The sequence below is a fragment of the Phalacrocorax carbo genome, chromosome 28, assembly GCF_963921805.1.
Source record: "Phalacrocorax carbo chromosome 28, bPhaCar2.1, whole genome shotgun sequence".
Taxonomy (NCBI): Eukaryota; Metazoa; Chordata; class Aves; order Suliformes; family Phalacrocoracidae; genus Phalacrocorax; species Phalacrocorax carbo.
Window position 1 is genome coordinate 1104798 of NC_087540.1, and position 17108 is coordinate 1121905.

A 17108-nucleotide genomic window follows, 5' to 3' on the forward strand; every position below is an offset into this window, starting at 1 on the left:
ACCCGTGGCACGGCGAGTCCCCACGCATCCCCTCCACCCGTGGCACGGCGGGTCCCCACACAGCCCCTCCACCTGTGGCACAGCGGGTCCCCACGCATCCCCTCCACCCGTGACACTGCGAGTCCCCACGCATCCCCTCCACCCGTGGCACAGCGGGTCCCCACACAGCCCCTCCACCCGTGGCACAGCGGGTCCCCACGCAGCCCCTCCACCCGTGGCACGGCGAGTCCCCACGCAGCCCTTCCACCCGTGACACGGCGAGTCCCCACGCATCCCCTCCACCCGTGGCACGGCGAGTCCCCACGCATTCCCTCCACCCGTGGCACGGCGAGTCCCCACGCATCCCCTCCACCCGTGGCACAGCGGGTCCCCCCCCAGCCCCTCCACCCGTGGCACGGCGGGTCCCCCCCCAGCCCCTCCACCCGTGCCACGGTCGATCCCACGCAGCCCACGGGTGGCCCCGTGCCCGGCGCTCCCGCTCCCGCCGCCGGCGCGCCGGGGTGCGGGGGTGGGGGGGGTGGATGCGCGGCGGCCGGGGACTACATCCCCCAGCAGGCCGCGGGCCGGGGCAGCCTCCCGCTGCGCCCAGCCGCCTTCAAACAAAAGAGTTTTCCCCCCGCGGGGCTCCGCGCCGCCCCGCGCCCCGCCGGCCCCCCGCACACCCCGGCGGCGGCTGGGAGCCGGGGGCGGAGGCGGCGGCGGGGGGACCCCGGCGGGCTGGAAGTGCCTGGGCGAGGGAGCTCGGGTTACAGAGAGAAAGGGGCTTGGCCAGGCGGAGGGGAGGTGGGCGGAGGGTCCTTTTCTCTCTCTGTTTCTCTCCCTCTGCCTTTTTTTTTTTCCCTTCTCCCTCCCGAGCTCTTTGTGTCCCCCCCCCCCCACTCCCCTCCTCTCGCTCTCACACCCCCCCCCCCTCCCCAACCAACCACCACCACCCAACCCCCTCTCAAGTCTTTGTTAGCCATGCCTAGCCTGGTAGTACCAGGGATAATGGAAAGGAACGGGGGTTTCGGCGATTTAGGCTGTTTCGGTGGGAGCGGCAAAGACAGAGCGCTGCTGGAGGATGACCGGGCGCTGCAGCTCGCCCTGGACCAGCTCTGCCTGCTGGGGCTAGGCGAGCCTTCCTCCTCCTCCTCCTCCTCCGCCGTGGTGCTGGTGGAGGACAGCAACAACAACAACAATAACCCGCCGCCGCCGCCGCCGCAGCAGCCCCCGCCGCCGCCGCCGCCGCCGCCGCCGCCGCAGCAGCCGCCGCCGCCGCCGCCGCCGGCCCCGAAGGGCTCGTCGGCTCCCAGCGCCGGGGCGGCGGAGCCCAAGTTGTGCGCGCTGTACAAGGAGGCCGAGCTGCGGCTCAAGAGCAGCTCCAACACCACCGAGTGCGTCCCGGTGCCCAGCTCCGAGCACGTGGCCGAGATCGTGGGCCGGCAAGGTGAGCGCCGGGGGTCGCCCCCGGTCCCGTCCGTGTGTGTGCGCCCCCCGCGCCCGCTCCCCGGGGTGTGCCGTGTTCCCCCCCCCGCCCCCCCGCGCGCCCGGCCGGGCCCCTGCCTCGGGAAACTTCCCCCCCCCCCCCCGCCGCATCCCCGCGGCCGGGAGGGCCGGGGACCGCCCCACCGGGGGAGAGGCGGGGGGGTGGTGGCCGCCAACTTGCCCCCGCGGTTCGCCCCCTCCCTCCCTGCCATTGTTCGGGGCCGGGGCCGGGCGGGCACCCCGGCTCAGCCGTGCCGGGGACAAAGCGGCGGGGGCGGCCCGCCTGCCCCCCGGGCGGAGCGGGGCTCCCGGGGCCGCGGACGGGGCGCTGCTCTTCTGGCGGGGGTTGGGGGGCGGGGGGGGGGGCTGCTTTTTATTTTTTGCGGGGAGGTGGGGAGGAATCTCTAGGAATGCCTGCGCGGGGGGTTGCCCGGCTGTCTGCACCGGAGCCTATCGCTGCTCCGGTTCTGCGAAAGAGCTGTTCCTGAACGGCGCTCTCCGCCCTCCTCCTTTTTTTAAAAAAAAAAGAGAAAAAGAAAAAAGAAAATAAAGCGGGGGGAGGAAGGAAAAGAGCGGCTGAGCCCGGCCCCGGCTCCCCGCGCCCCGCAAAGGGGGGAGAAAAATCCCCTTTGTTGGGTTCGGCGGAGCGAGGGGGTGTGGTTGTGGCGGGGCTCGCCGGGGCCGGGCGGGCTCGCTGCCGGGCCTAGCGCGGGGCCGAGAGACCCCTCGATGGAAGTTGAACTCCTTCTGCAGCCATGTGACTGGCGGGGACCCCGGAGAGGGGACCCCGGAGAAGGGACCCTGGAGCGGGGACCCCGCAGCGGGCACCCGCGCGTCCCGCGTGGGCCCCACGCACGCCCCCGCAGCCCGGCCCCGCCGCTGACCGCGCTCCGCGACAGGGATGCTTTTGTTCTCCTTACGGCTCTGTGCGGAGCGAGGTGGAATGGAGGAGGGCTTTAAAAAAAAAATTATATATATATATATACACACACACCACACCCACTCTTAAGTCACCCCTCGCCCACCCCCACCGCTCCGGGCTCCCGAGTGTGCGTGTGGGGGCGAGGTGCGCTGCGGGGAGGCGTTGCGGGAGCCGACACAGGGTTAAACCATGGGGTTGGCGAGAGAAGTTTTTTGTGTCGCTTACAGAGGGGGGAAAAAAAAAAATAATAATAGTGTGGCTAAGTGGGATTTTTTTTTTTTTTTTTTCTTTCTCTAAGCAAGTAACTTGACGCTCTGGAAGTGTGACGGGCAGAGACTGCGGCTCCAAATCCAGATGCTTCCTCTTGGGTTGGGAATTAAAATCACCCGAGCAGGGGGTTTGCAGTTTGATAGCGAGGGGGGGTGGCTCCTCGCGACCAGCGCTCCCAGCAGGGGATGCGGTGGCCGAGGTGGGCAAGGGGCAGCGATACAAATGGCTCATCGCTGTGCATCCCTATGCTGGGAACAATGGGGCCTCCGCTGGTTCAGCTCTCTCTCACCAGCAAAGCAAGAGGCCGGTCCCCACGCTGGGATGGAGAGCGGGGAGGGGGTGCATGGGGGTGCCGTCGTCCCCCAAAACTCAGGGTGCCTGCAGCGGAGGGAATGGCTCTTGCTCTGGCTTCCCCCCGCGCCGGGATCGTGGCCCCTGCGCCGGAGAGTTGGGGAAGCGCAGGCTGGGGAGGGGGGTGAAGGTATGGCCGAGATCATCCTCCCCCCCCCGGGCCCGATCCTCCCCGGGATGCTTTTACAGTGCCGCGAGCTGAGCGCAGGCAGAAATGGCGGGGCTTTGCACCAACTCTGCGCTGGCGGGTGCGAGGCCGTGGAGAATCAGGCCCCCTTTGTTTAATAAAGTTAGAAAAGAGAGAGGATTCAGCAGGCGGAATCGAGGGGAAACGTTAGACGATGCGGGAGGTGCCCGGGCTATTTTCTTCCTGCATCTCGCTGCCGCCCCAAACTCCCTAGAAGGGGGTGTGTTTCGATGTGTACGGTACGCAGCGCTGTGCCCGGAGTGATGGAGAGGAATGTGGAGACCTGGATTATTTATTTTTTTTTCCACCATTTTTAGCGTATGTGTGCGTATGTGAGGGCTTTCCCACATCTGGGAAACTGGGAGATGTCAGCCGGCCAGAGCCCCGGCGAGGCGGGCTCGGCAGCGCTCCATCGGTTAGTGGGTCAGACGGCGTAAGCGGTGCCCCGTTATAGGGACGGGTGGGCCGGATCCTGTGCTGACAGAAACCAAGATTGCTTCGGCAGAGGCCCCGCAGCCACAGTTCTGTACGCCAGCAGAGGTTGTGGCCCACACTTATTTTTAAAGGCCTATAGGAATGTCCCCCGGGTCTTGTTTTTGTGTGGAAGGCCGGATTACGAGGGTCTGCTCTCGGATGGAGCTAGGTGCAGGGCACCCTGCGGGGCCAAATCCTGCGCTCTCGTGGGTGCCTGACCAGGAACCCTGGTGGGGAGCCAGAAACTGCAGGTTGTCACCCCCTTCTTAATAACGCTCATGGGGCTGGTAGTTTTCTACGGGAATGAGTGGTTTATAGGTACTTGTGAATAGGGTGATCAACATCTTGGAAAAAGGGGAAGGGGGGGGATAATAGTGAAATAAAAATTATTTCGGGGCTTTAATTGGTACCAGGGTTGAGCTTTTTCTTTAACTTAATATTTTCTGATCTGATCAGACACTGTTCCTTCATGTTATTTTAAAATAATATCTCCCATCTTTGGAAGCGTACCTTACTGGCACGTCTGTATGTAAGAGGCCCGGATCTGGGCACGGGGGCCCTTTCACCTGCGTCTGGCAACGGGATTTCCACCTGCTGTAAGACTGCCCTTTACTTTGCTGGAAGAGTGTAAAGGCACTTGAGTATAAATAAGGCTCAAGCCCCATATATTTTTATTGGAATGTTTGTAAGTGTGATTTGCGAAGAGGTTTAATTGCGGTGGAGGGGGTGGCTCCAGTTGGAATGAGAGATGCTGCAGGAGCTAAACCTGTGCTTGGTGGCTCCCTGTTTTCCCCGGGAACTGTTAACGTGCCCTCGCGGAGCCAATCGCGTGCTGGAAACCTCACTCGAGTTTGAGGTGGTGCCGGTTTGTGCGCTGATTTCGAGCAGCGCTTCTTCAGCGGCGCAACCGCTAGCTGGGCGGGATGGGGGACTCACTGGGAGGAGAGCGTGGGCTGCTGCGAGGGGGACTTCGCGGGAATTGGTGGGCCGGGCGCCGAGAGCTGCTCCTCCGCCGTGATGCCCCGGGGTCCGCGGTGGAGAGCTGGGTGCCTTGTGCCAAGGAGTGCTTTGTGAATTGGTGTGAAGGAGAGGAAACTGGAAAAGGAAGGATGAGAGGATAAAGTCATAACAGGTTCTTTGATGATGTCTATGACCTCTTCCACTCTGCCCCTGGCCATGGTTGGCAATGGCTTCCCTTCCCTGGCTGGAAGTGGAGCCATGACCTCCATGCATGCCGGCCCGTTGCTGCTAGGGTGAGGAGCCGGGACGTCCGCCTGTGTCGGGGCTCCTGCGGGTAGTTCCCTCCTTCCCTTAGCACGTGGCAAGAGTGAACTCCAGCCGTGCTGCGTTTGGGTGGCTGAACCTCCTGGCATGTGCCGTGGCATGCACGGTGCTCCCTGGTTTTGGAGCCGGTGTGGGCCTGCGTGGTGCGTTGGGGTGCTCGGTGGCTCTTGTGTTTCGCCTGCCAACTCTTGTTGTGGGCATCTTCCCTGCAAGAACCTTTGCGGGGCGGCGCCTGTTCTCGGAGCTACGCAGATAGATTTGCCAGGGTGTAAAAACAAAGCGCTGAAGTGGTTTTGCAGGTGCTTTTTGAGGAGATGGTGGGGCACCAAGGGAGTTGCAAAGGAGAAGGTTCTTGCAACCCCAGGGTGTAGGTTGAGATGGGAGGGATGCTGGGAAGAGTGGAGAGTGTCCAAAGGTGTCATGCTTTGGCCGTTCAGACCGTGAACTTGGAAAGTGGCAGAAGTCCTCAGCCACCGAGATGGCCGGGTTCTTCCCTAGAAGTCGCCGGAGGCAGGTGTAGCTCAGACTGACGAAGGTGCGCATCTGACTTTTCTGCCAGCGTTAAACCCGCTCCCACCGACAAACCGGGCTGCTGTCGGTGGAGCCGGGGAAGAGGCTGCTGGACTCTAAGTGGGACACATTTAAGGCTGGACCTTGTAGTTAGGGAGACCTGGTCATGGTTCTTTGTGTGCCTGGTGTGTGCAGGCACGGGCAGAAGGTAGCGGGTCGGTTTGGCTTCCCGCTGCGTGGGCACAACAGTGCAAGCTGCCCGCTCCCAGCAGGTACCTTCCCTATAAGAGTATTTTTGCTCTCATCATCAATAGTAGCATCCATTGTCACCTGTACCCAGAGACATCCTTTGATGAAGCATCTCCCAGCCTGCTCTAACTAGCCTGTTGTCAACAGGAATGAGATTATGTGAGAGAGGAGCTTAACATAAATTGCTCTTTCTTGGCAAGGTGAAGTCAAATAACAAGAGGCCCCACTAACCCCAGGTGATTGGGCTCTTTGTGTAGCTCCAAACATGCTCTAACGCTTTCAGCATTTAAAAATAGTCCAAGGAAGCCTTTTTCATTGAGGAAGTCTGATGATTGCAGCTCCCCCACCCACCATGTGGAGGTGGATGTACAGCATCCTAGAAGCAGCGAGGGGGTCAGATCCTGTTGTCTGCTTGCTTCGCGTAAACCGGGGCTAAAGCCACCCGGTCTGGTGGGGCCTGAAACCCAACCTCCTTATGCCGCTCTAGCAGCTCGAGATGGGCCTTAAAGGGAGGGAGAAATCGCAGTCGGCGGCAGGTTGTTACAGAGCGTTAATGAGAATCCATCTGAATTTACACCGGGGAAAAGTGCAGAACGGGATCGACTTTGTGCGGTTTGAACTAGAGGTGGGAGGAGAAAAATGAGTCTGGGAGAGAGACAAAGGGAATTTTCTAGGGAGACACGCACACTCCGCGCATCGGATCCGGCTGCTGGATGCTGCGCTGACCGAGTGAACCGCGCCGCAGAGCAGCCGGCCGGAATCTAGGGCAGTGGGAAAGCGTGCTGGCGTTGGGTGGGAGCCCCTGCCCCCCGTTCCTGCCTTTGTCTGGCAGCCCCCTCCTCCTGCGTGTGTGTGTCCCCCCCCCCGGCGGCTCCCCTTGCCCCCCGCGCGCCGTCCGGCTCCGAGCGGGCGCAGGATTGTGCCATGCGGGGGGCCGCGGTCACACCCACCCCGATGTGATGCATTGCTGGCAGAGAGCGGCTGCTCGGGGCCTGGGGCTTCCAGCCTGAGTTCCCAACTTTCCTCCGCCGCACAACAAGGCAGCGATTGTGTGTGGCATCTGGGATGTTGCTTTTGGGTCGCGTTGCTTTTTCTTTTTTGTGTGGGGTGGTTTTTTTTTTTCCTTTTTATTTTTTTATAAACAACTTTCATCACTGCATGAAAAAGCTTAAAATCGCCGCACTGAAATGAGGTGGTGGCTTATTTTCGTAGTGTGTTGGGGTGTTTTTTTTTTTCCCCTCCTCCTTGTAAACACAACTTGCATCATCAGTACAATAAAATCTCAATGCAAAGGGATTTGGTTGTTTGTTTGTGGTCCTTTTGTGTGCATTTGTGTTTTTTTCACGCCACTTTCATCACGTTTTCAATGCAGCAAAATCTTACCCCACAGATATTCAGGAGGGTTTATTTGTGATGTTCTTTGTGTGCTTGTCTTTTAACATGGCTTTCATCTTAAATGGGAAAAGAATGCCCCACCTTACCAGAGATATTTGAGGGTTGTTTATTTTATGGTCCTCTTTAATTCTAGGTCTGTAACAGGAAAAAGACCAACTCCTAATTTGCCCTTAGGCTCTCTTATACTGCACCGGCGATGTCAAAATGTCCTAAGTGGGGTATTTACAGGTGTAATTTATACCAGTGCAGCGTAAAGGTGTGTTAGTATAAATGAGAAGAGGGCTAAAAATCTTTTGTCTGCAGAGATAATTTTTTTTTTATCTGATGAAAACAAGAAATAGAAGGACCTGGAGTGATTTGTGCGGTGTGTTTTTTAAAAAACCCCAAAACACAAAAACCCAACCAAACCAAAAAAACCCCACCTCGGGGCTGGATCCTTAGCTGTGTGCTCTAAGCTGGGGTAACACCTCTGATGCTTTCCATACTTCTGGGCATAAACATGCTGGAGGTGTGCCAGTTTGTGCCAGATGAGGCCCTCTAGACTACATCAATAGCAGTATGTACCCGTGCAGGATTTGGCCTTTTAGCAGCAGTAAGGAGAAGGTTGTCCGTGGGTTCGCCTCTGAATTTCCACCGAAATAAAACACCCGGTGGAACTACCCCATGGGCACGGCCGCATCTGCCATCGCGCTGTCCTTCCGCTGGCGTTTACGGCGCGCGCGGTGCAGCGGGCGCACCCCATGGGCGCATCCCAGCGCACGGCCATCCCGTCTGCCTTTTCCCGCTGCCGGAGCAGCGCGCAGGAGCCTCGGCGCAAGCCACAGCGAGGGCCCGTGGAAGCGCCTTGGGTTTACGCCACTCTGAGCGAGAGAAAAGATTCGGGATGGGCTCGTGCAAAGCCAACCGCAGTCAGATCGGATGCGTCCTACGCCCTTGATGCCCTCATGAGCAACTGCCGCAGCCGGGCGCGGGGACCAAGCCCTCGAAGCCTTCTCTGTTAGTTCTGATGGGTTTATTTAGCCCTGGTGCTGGGGTAAGCAGAGAGGGGAGTGTGGCTGTGCATCCCAACCTCCCCAACTCCCCCCATCCCTCCCCAGTTTGTCCAGCCTCCATTTATTTATTTGTTTTTTAGCCAAAGCTAGCTGGATTAATTCTGGTTAGATGACTGGTCTGGGTGCCGGAGGCTCCACGGTCCTCAAGGGTTTGTTCCTGTACGTTACCATTTGTGGCTTACTAGGGTAATTTGCAAACACATTTACTTTGAGTCAATTGGCAATCAGTTAACTGAAGTTAAAAAGAGAAAGGGGTGGGGGGAAGAAATGATCATACAAGGCTCCTTTGCAAAATGCTTTGGGATCTGTGCTATTGGCAAAAACCAGAATAATAGAGGCTAGGTAGTGGAAACACAACAAGAAAGGGCTTAATTCTCTCTCTAATATAAAAATCCAACTGGCAGGAGTCTGCCAGGGATCAATTAGCTGATGTCTGCACACTGCCTTAAAGAGTAGAACACTACAGCAAAGTTATATATTATTATAGTTTCTACAGGTCCTTTTCTCCTCTTAGTTTTACATTTTTAACACCACCTACTAAGCAGTTCTCTCCCCTTTTCAGAATACCAAGTGAAGCGGTTTGTTGCATGTTGTTTTCAAATTTCAGTTACACATGAAGAAAAAGCCTGTCATTAAAAAAACCAACCCATACAGGACAAATTTATTCAAAAAAAAAAAGCACATAGGACCGTGCTGCTCCTCCAGCCAGGATACAAAGGGCCACATTCTGATCTGGCTGTGCTCTGTCAGAAACGGAGCGGTGGCAAAGAAGGTTCAGCCCCTATTTAGTTGTGCGAAGCCAGGGTTGGGGTTGGGATGGGCTGGGAGCCTTGGCACCAAGTGGGTAAATCAGATTTAAGCCCAGCCTGGTTTTAGCTGATGTAAATCAGCGCGGCTGTCTTGGAAGTTGGTGGAGTTATCTGGATTTATACTGCTGTTGGCTTGGCCTGTTGTCTGCACCAATTTAGAGCTGCTAGAGATCTGGGACGCTGAACCTGCTGGGCTGCTGGGCTTGATGGAGTTGGTCTAATTTCCTGTGGGGTTATTTTCTCCAGTTTTTAAGCACAGGATCCCCCATCTGTCTGTCTCTGCAAAGCTGGCTTTCCTGTCTGCAGGCCTGCATGGAGACCCTCCCTCCTCCTCCCCCTGCTTCTCACACCATCGACTGCACCATGCGTCCTTTTGTCCGTTTCTAGATCCTCCCTCCCCCTCTCGCCATGCTCTCTCCTTGCCTGTCTCCCTTTTGCCGTTTTGGGGTGTCTCTCCTTTGCCTCCCACCCCTAATCCTCCTCCTCCCTCGGAGGAATGACAGCGTGCCTCTCCCTCAATTTCCATCACCTTTCCTCCATCCCTAACTCCCTCCTTCCCACGCTCTCCGGCTCGTGCAACTCGCTTACGTTTGCCCTCATTCATGTGTATTCCTTGCCACAGTTTCCTTCCATCTGTCCCCAGCATGGAGCCCCCGCCCTTTGTCACTGCTCTGCTTGCCTGACCCTCTGTGTCGCCTCCTTGATTTTTTCCTGTCGTGCTGGGCTCAGATCCCTCTCCCCCCACACGCAGTCATTGTCCCGTGGCTTAGAAAAACGCTGAACCCAAGCCTAGCACTGACAAACGCCTACCTGAGGTCCTTTTGCGAAGGAGAGCAAGCCTTGCGCTCCTGGGAGGCAGAACGTGGGTCACTGAGGAATTCAGCGAATGCTACTTCAGCCTGGGGTGATGCACGGGAGTAATTTTCAGCAGGGATGCTTGCTGCTGACACCCCCTTTCTTTCCACGCGGCGCTCCGGTGATATCCCTGGGGAAATGGTGGCATCTCGGTTTAATCTTTCTAAGATGGAATCTCCATCTTTGGAGCGAACAGCACAGGAGCAGAGCAGGGAAATGTCTGCCAGGCGTGGGGTGGGGAGAGCCGAGCCTGCCCTGGGGCTGCGGGAGGGCATAGGTGACCCCTTGTCCCACCCTCCACGGGCTCCTTGGGATGAACCTTTATTCTGTGATTTTGTCTGCGTGGTTTTATCCTACGGTTGTGTCGTGCCTAGCGCTGTCAAGTCCTGATCTTCGAGTTTCCGAAGTACTGGTAATACAATGCTGTAGGTGACCATTGGTCCTCATCAACTATTCAGAAACTTTCCTAAACGAAGCATTGCGAGTAGACTTCAGGGTGCAAACTCAGCGGGGAGTAACGTGTGAGCCACGTCGGGCTTGGCGGAGCGTGGACTTGGTTTGGATTTTGGGGGTTTGCCCAGCTCCTTCCTTGGGTCAGGTCTAGCATTTCCATTTGCCAGGAACATGAAATTAGTGGCTTAGAGATGGGTTTAATGCAGCAGCATCGCAATGCTAAGTATTACAGGAAGTTTTGCAGTAACACACAGCAAGAGACAGCTATTCTTCCCGTTCCACGAATGGGGGACTGAGGCTCGGAGAGCTGAAGTAGCTCTGAGGTGTTCAAAGGAGTCGACAGCAAAGTCAGGATTTACCGGCACGTGTCCTACACCAATGCCAAGACCCTCGGACAGGCGGTGGGGTTTCGGAGCTATGCTGGGAGGTTTCGTGTTCACACAGCCTCCTGCAGTTTGACGAGGCTGCACCCCGGCGCCCATGCGATGCTGCGAGATGTGAGTGTGACCTGTCAGGCTGAGCGTGCTTTGTGCAGCTGTAACTATTGGTTGTACCGTGTGCGGCGCCTGCCACCGCTGCGAGCGCGGGGAATTATTCTTGTCAGCTGCGGTGGCACGAGGCTCTGTTTTTATCGCTAAAGGTGCGGGGTTCGATTCTTGCTAATGATACGTGGTGGCGGGATCGTTACGTTCCTGTAAACACCCCCATGTCACAAGTCTGTGTCTCATGAGACGAGCTGCAGATAAGTGGCAGGGCTAAGTGAGTGGCAGCCCTGAACTCCCAGCTGGGAGAGATGTTGTTATTTATTAGGATCTGTATAAATAATAATGTTCCAGCCCACTAGCGGAGGAATCTTAATTTCTGGGTTGCAGAAGCATCGTTTGCAGGTCATCTTGTGTTAAAGTATGACGTCGGCGTGGTACGTTGAGGAAAACTTGCTGGTGTCTGATGGTCAGAGGAGAGGACACGAGATGGGCTGCTTTTGGGGGGGAAGATGGGGTGGAGAGGAAAGAGGTGGGGGATCCCACAGAGGTTTCAATGTCGTAGCCTGACCCTCTTGTTCCGTGACCCCTGAGTCAGGTGCCTGAATCCTTAGGAAACCAGGGCAAAATGCTTGCCTTATTCCACCTGCACTAGTCGAAATGCAGTGCCCTGGAGAAGCACGTTTTTAAATTTTTCTCAGAGACCCAAGCTTAGAGCAAACCTCCCCGCAAAGGATGCCTCAGTCTGCGCGGGAACTTGGTGCCAGGCTTTGCAAATAACTTCAGGCACCGAGTAAGGCTTTTGTAGAGAAGGGTTAGGGGGACAGCAGCACGGAGGGTTTCCAGAAGTAGTTTAGGAAATTGTGCCACATCTGTGAAAATGTTTAGTTGCTTGATGGCATCCTAGTGTCATCTAGGAACCTGGAGTCAAACAGCTGGCTCTAAACGCCTCTAAAAAATTATTTGGAAGCCAAAACACCCTGAAAAGTCTCTTGCCTTTTTTGGAAAAGCAGAAAGATGTTTTCTGAGCTGTAAGGAGCAGGGGGAATAGGCTCGGTGGGCTCCATGGAGGTGGGTACTGATATGTAAAAGCACTGGCATGACCTCAGAAAAGGGTCCGAGCGCCGGGACCGCTGTGGTGCGGAGGCCTGCGGCCATCGCCGTTTGATACACCAGATGGAGAGTCAAGGATAAAACGCAGCCCTTGGCTGGATGGCCTCCCCTCCCCGGGCAGCCACGCCATGCCTGCCGGGAGCAGGGGTCTGTGGTGGGGCTCTGCGTGGACACGGGAAGGCAGCCCTGCCCCATTTCTTGCTGTTGTGACCCCAAAGCAAATACCGGCATCTCGCTACCCCCGGCCTTCCAGTGGTCGCACCGTATTAGGGGTGGGGAGCCCAAATTGCTGCATCTTCGCTATCGCCCCAAACTTGGCCCCCCAAAAGTGACCCGGGTCACACCAGATTCACCCCAAAAGCTCCACAGTAGGACAGAAGTCCCCGTGGAGGGCCCTGCTCTCTATGGGTGACGTCTCTCCCGTCGTGCTCCCCGTGAGCTGGCGCAGGGTGGTGAAGGGGGTCCCCATCGGCCATGCCTGGCCGTGGGCTCGGCGTCCCCCCTGCTCCCTCCTGTCACCGCCAGGGCCTCTCACGGCCCCGTGTGTCAGCCGAATCCTTCCTGTCCCTGACGAGAGAGAGCCAGGGCGTCCATCTTCTCTGAGGGGCACCATGGTGGGGCCTGGGCCTCAGTGGGGACAGGCTTCCTCGCAGGGCAGCGGGACAGCCCCTCTAACCTCCCTGCTTTGTTTTCTCTCTCTTCCCCAAGGCTGCAAGATCAAAGCCCTGCGGGCAAAGACCAACACCTACATCAAGACGCCGGTGCGGGGCGAGGAGCCGGTCTTCATGGTGACGGGACGGCGGGAGGACGTGGCCATGGCCCGGCGGGAGATCATCTCCGCTGCAGAGCACTTCTCCATGATCAGGGCCTCCCGCAACAAGGCTGGCACCACTTTCGGCAGCGCTCCCACCTTGCCGGGGCAAGTCACCATCCGGGTGCGCGTGCCCTATCGCGTGGTGGGCTTGGTGGTGGGTCCCAAAGGAGCCACCATCAAGAGGATCCAACAGCAAACCAACACCTACATCATCACGCCCAGCCGGGACCGGGACCCCGTCTTCGAAATCACCGGTGCGCCGGGCAACGTGGAGCGTGCCCGGGAGGAGATCGAGACCCACATCGCGGTCAGGACGGGCAAGATTCTGGAGTACAACAACGAGAACGACTTCCTCTCCAGCAGCCCCGACTCCGGCATGGAGAACCGCTACTCGGAGGCCTGGCGGGTCCATACGCCGGCGCCGGGCTGCAAGCCCCTCTCCACCTTCCGGCAGAACAGCCTGGGGTGCATCGGCGACTGCTCCGTTGACCCCGTCTACGAGACCCCCCGGCTGAATGACCAAAACGACTTCAATTACGGTTACCTCTTCCCCAACTATGGCGTGAACAAGCAAGATCTGTATTACGGGGTGCCGGAGTCGGGTGCCCCGATGTGGGCTGGGCAGGAGAACACCAACCCCGTCTCGGTGCTCTTCTCGAAGCAGCAGCGGTCCAGCAGTACCGGCGCCATCCACCCAAATTCACATCGCTCCCCGTCCTCCTCCATCCAAGAGCCCAATCTCTCCGGTCTCCCCAGGCGGTCGCAGGGGGAACCGCTCCAAGGGTTCTCCAAGCTGGGGACGACCTCCGCTGCCCGGACGTCCGTCTCCAGCAGCCGCGAGTGCATGGTGTGTTTCGAAAGCGAAGTTACGGCAGCTCTGGTGCCGTGCGGCCACAACCTCTTCTGCATGGAGTGTGCCGTGAGGATCTGTGAGAGGACTGATCCAGAGTGCCCGGTTTGCCACGCTGCAGCCACTCAGGCCATTAGAATATTTTCCTAAAGAGACAGAGCAGGGCATTGGGGTGGGGTGGGGTGGGGGGGGCAAGGGTAGGAAGGGAGCGTGGGGGGGTCCAGGAAAGAAAAATGATGATGATAATAATAATAATAATGATAATGATGATAATAATAATAATAATAATGACATCTGAAGAACAAACGAATGAAAGAATAAATTAATTTAAAGAAGAAGAAGAAGAAAAAAAAAGAAATTATTTTACAAGCAATGTATGTTATTTTTTAAAAAAAAAAAAGTGAATAATAAAATTAAAATGAATAGCAAAGCCAGAAATTTTGAAGGGCGAACGATGCTCCAGCCTGCAATGTCTTTTTTAAAACAAGTACTCTGAACGCACACTCGGATCTCGCAAGCAAAGCGGTTTAGTTCAGTTTTTTTTTGGTGGTGAGATTGGGACTTCTCTGCATTGACCAAGCCAGGCCGTCTCGGTCGGACGGGGAAGGGAGCAGGGATGCGGGGAGGGCCCTGCCAGCCTTTCTTCTTCAGCCACGTTCAATCTTCATCTTGGTCTGAAGCCCCTACTCTCCTCCCCCCGAGGGATGTCGGCCCAACTGGGAGCTCAGAAAGAAACAAATAGAAAGAAAGGAAAACGGATGACGGGGATTTAGAAAAACAAAAAAGAAACCATCAACCTCTGGGAACCTGTTAGAACGAGGGCACAACTGTATTACCTCAAAGATTTAAACAAAAAAAAAAAAAACCACAGCAGCTAAAGAACTTTTATTGTTTTCCTTTTTTTCTAAAAAAACAAACAAACAAAAAAACCACAAAAAAAAATCAAAAAAAGAAGATGAAGAAATAAAAATTACGCCGGTGAAACTGAAGAAGGTTTGGAAGAACCTATTGGAATCACACTGGGCGATTAGCATTTATTTTATTATTCTGAGCCACCGTGGAGTCTGGAACTTTGTTCTTTTTTTTCCTTATCCGAGCAGGGATTTGTTCATCAGACGAATCAGGAGTCACTAACAGGGTATTTCAAAAGCAGTCCTGAGTTCCCATCCATGGGGGGAGTGTCTCGACTTCCGCGTTTCCGTAGTTCACTCTTCATCCTTTTTTCCAAGCGATGCCAGCTGCAGCTACACACACCGCGCACGCGCACACACACGCGCACACATAACATTGTGCTTTTCTTTTCTTAAAAAAAAAAAATATATATATATATATATATCGCACCAAAACCTAAGAAAGACGATCATGCAATACAGGCAATGAGCCCACGCGAAACCAACGTGCATCCCAACAGAAAGCAAAAAAAAAAAAAACACACCGAGTTTATATATATAATTTTGTTGTCGTCGTTTTTAAACTGGACCAAAACTTTTGTTACCCAAAACCGAGTGGGGGGAAAAAAAAAAAAAAAAGAAGAAAAAGTATTTCTTTATGGACCAAAACCTCTTCAGCTGTCCTTTACCTGGATCTTCCTGAGGTTGGCCGCTTTTATATATTATATTTTTTTCAGAATGAAACAAAACAAAAAAAAAAATTGCCTTGTCGAACATCCTTTAATCATTTCAAGACTCCTGGTTTTGTTAAATCAGATACTTTTTAAACCATTGGGAAGTGGGAGAGGATGGGCTTCGAATCTGGCTTCTGTGCCAACGCACATGCGATGCGAGCCAGCATCTTAACATCATCAGGTTTGTTCAACCAGTCTCTGGATGCCAAAATGCTGTGATGGTAAAGATGTGTGTTGGATTAACCTATCGAGTACCAGTATACCTGTCTATAAATATACGTGTGTATATATATATAGGCACTTAACTCATCAGGCACCTATATATATATATATGTGTGTATGTAAAATTATATATATATACTTTTTCTCCCACCACCACCACTTCCCCATTTCCTACCCCTCGACTTCTGCTCACAGATCCTGGACCCTGATTTAGAACTGAACCAACAAGTTTCACAACTTGGCAGAGACAGTTCTACAGAAAAGAAAAGAAAAAAAAAAAATCGCCTGAGATTTTTTTTTTTTTCCCTTCAGTTACAGGAGACTTTATTTTCATCGTAATAATGTTCCTGGGAACATCCCCTCTTCTGCTCAGTTTGCTGCCGCTTGCTCCCGGTTACCGCCTCCGCCCCGGTATGGTCTGCTCAGGCCACCCTCGGTCACTGGAGGAGAGGCTGAGCTCGCCACTCTCGGGGCAGGCTGCTCCGGTGCTCTGCGTCGATAAAGATCCACTTTCGATCTTCAGATATCGGGTGGAGGGGCGTGAAAACGATGGGCCTCCACCATTTTGCATCAACGGTAAAATATTACGTAGGGGCAAGCGGTAGATGGAGGGGTGGACGCCGTTCCTAGGCTCTGTAGTGGATGCTGATGCTTTGGAAAAAGAAAAAAAGAAAAAAAAAAATGCTGTGCTAAAGGGACACTGTCAGGTCGAATTTGTACTCGCCTCCTCCCCAAAGCTTTAAGAAATCTCCGGCCGCTCGGTTCTTCCGGCCCTACGGTGCGCGCAGCCGTTTGCACCGGGGCCGGGTCGGGATGCGAGCGCTTCCCCGGGGGAAGGCGCCGCGATTTGGACCCGCCGGCGTGGGTGCCGTGGGGGGGGCGGGCTGGGGGGGGGAGCCGTGGGGGCGATGGAGGGCTGGGGGATGCTGGCCAGCCCTGCTCCGGCCGAACTCCCAGAGCCTCCGCGGCCCGCCGCCGTCCCAGGTCGCGGGCGTGAAAGCCGTCCCGCCGTGGAAGCAGGGCCTCGGCCAAGGCTTCAGAGCCCCGGCCAGCTCTGGCCACATCCTTTCTAAAACCGGCCCAGTTCTCGTTCAAAATCTGGCTTTGGTTTGGTCCCAGCAAAAGAAAGGGAAGGGAGAGGGGGAGCATTTCTGTTCCGCGGGCGGTAACCTCTTCCCTCCCCGCGCGCACCTCCTCCTCCATCATGTCCCGTCCCCCCCCCACCCCAGGGTTGTATTTTAACCGTTCATCGTGCAAAATTCTCCCGCTGATGTCGAGAGAGAGAGAGTGGTTGGGGCAAGAGCTGGGTCGCGGGGGCGGGGAGGGGTGGGCGGCGGTGGGGGGGGGGACACGCACACGACCCAACCACCCTTCGAAGGGGCGTTCGGAAACGTTCGTGTCGGTAACGGAGGGGATTTAGCTGGAAACTGCATCGGCGAATGCTTCCCTGGCCGAGTCCCCCGGGGCCGATATGTTAGTTGAGTTGACTAGTTGTTCTTGGCTGAGTGAAGTCTGTTCGTGGTAATGTGAGCAAGTTTTTGATCAATGTCTTTATTTGATGCCAGGTTGTGAAGAGGTGGGTGGGAGTGGGGAGGGGGGAAGGAGACGCCCCTGTCGGGGACCTGGGGTGGGGGGGACCTATTCTAGCACTGACCCTAGGGAGTGGGGAGGGGGGAAGGTAAGGGGGGCTCTTCTCTGCTCCTTTTATCTCCTCCCTTACCTTAACAA

General features: G+C 55.9%; 1 protein-coding gene across 2 annotated transcripts; it reads left to right on the plus strand.

The window, feature by feature from the left end:
• Window positions 1-584: 584 nt before the first annotated feature.
• MEX3A (mex-3 RNA binding family member A) lies at window positions 585-16076 on the plus strand. 2 transcript variants are annotated; one of them, XR_010376545.1, is made up of 3 exons: window positions 585-1426; window positions 12579-15128; window positions 15693-16076. XR_010376545.1 is itself a non-coding variant. In XM_064475213.1 (2 exons), the coding sequence occupies exons 1-2, from the start codon at window positions 961-963 to the stop codon at window positions 13682-13684; spliced, it is 1572 nt and encodes a 523-aa protein (XP_064331283.1). In that variant the 5' UTR covers window positions 585-960; the 3' UTR covers window positions 13685-16076. The 2 variants fall into 2 exon arrangements, 1 of the variants encoding a protein (XP_064331283.1); XM_064475213.1 differs by having other exon boundaries at window positions 12579-16076.
• The last annotated feature ends 1032 nt before the right edge of the window (window positions 16077-17108 follow it).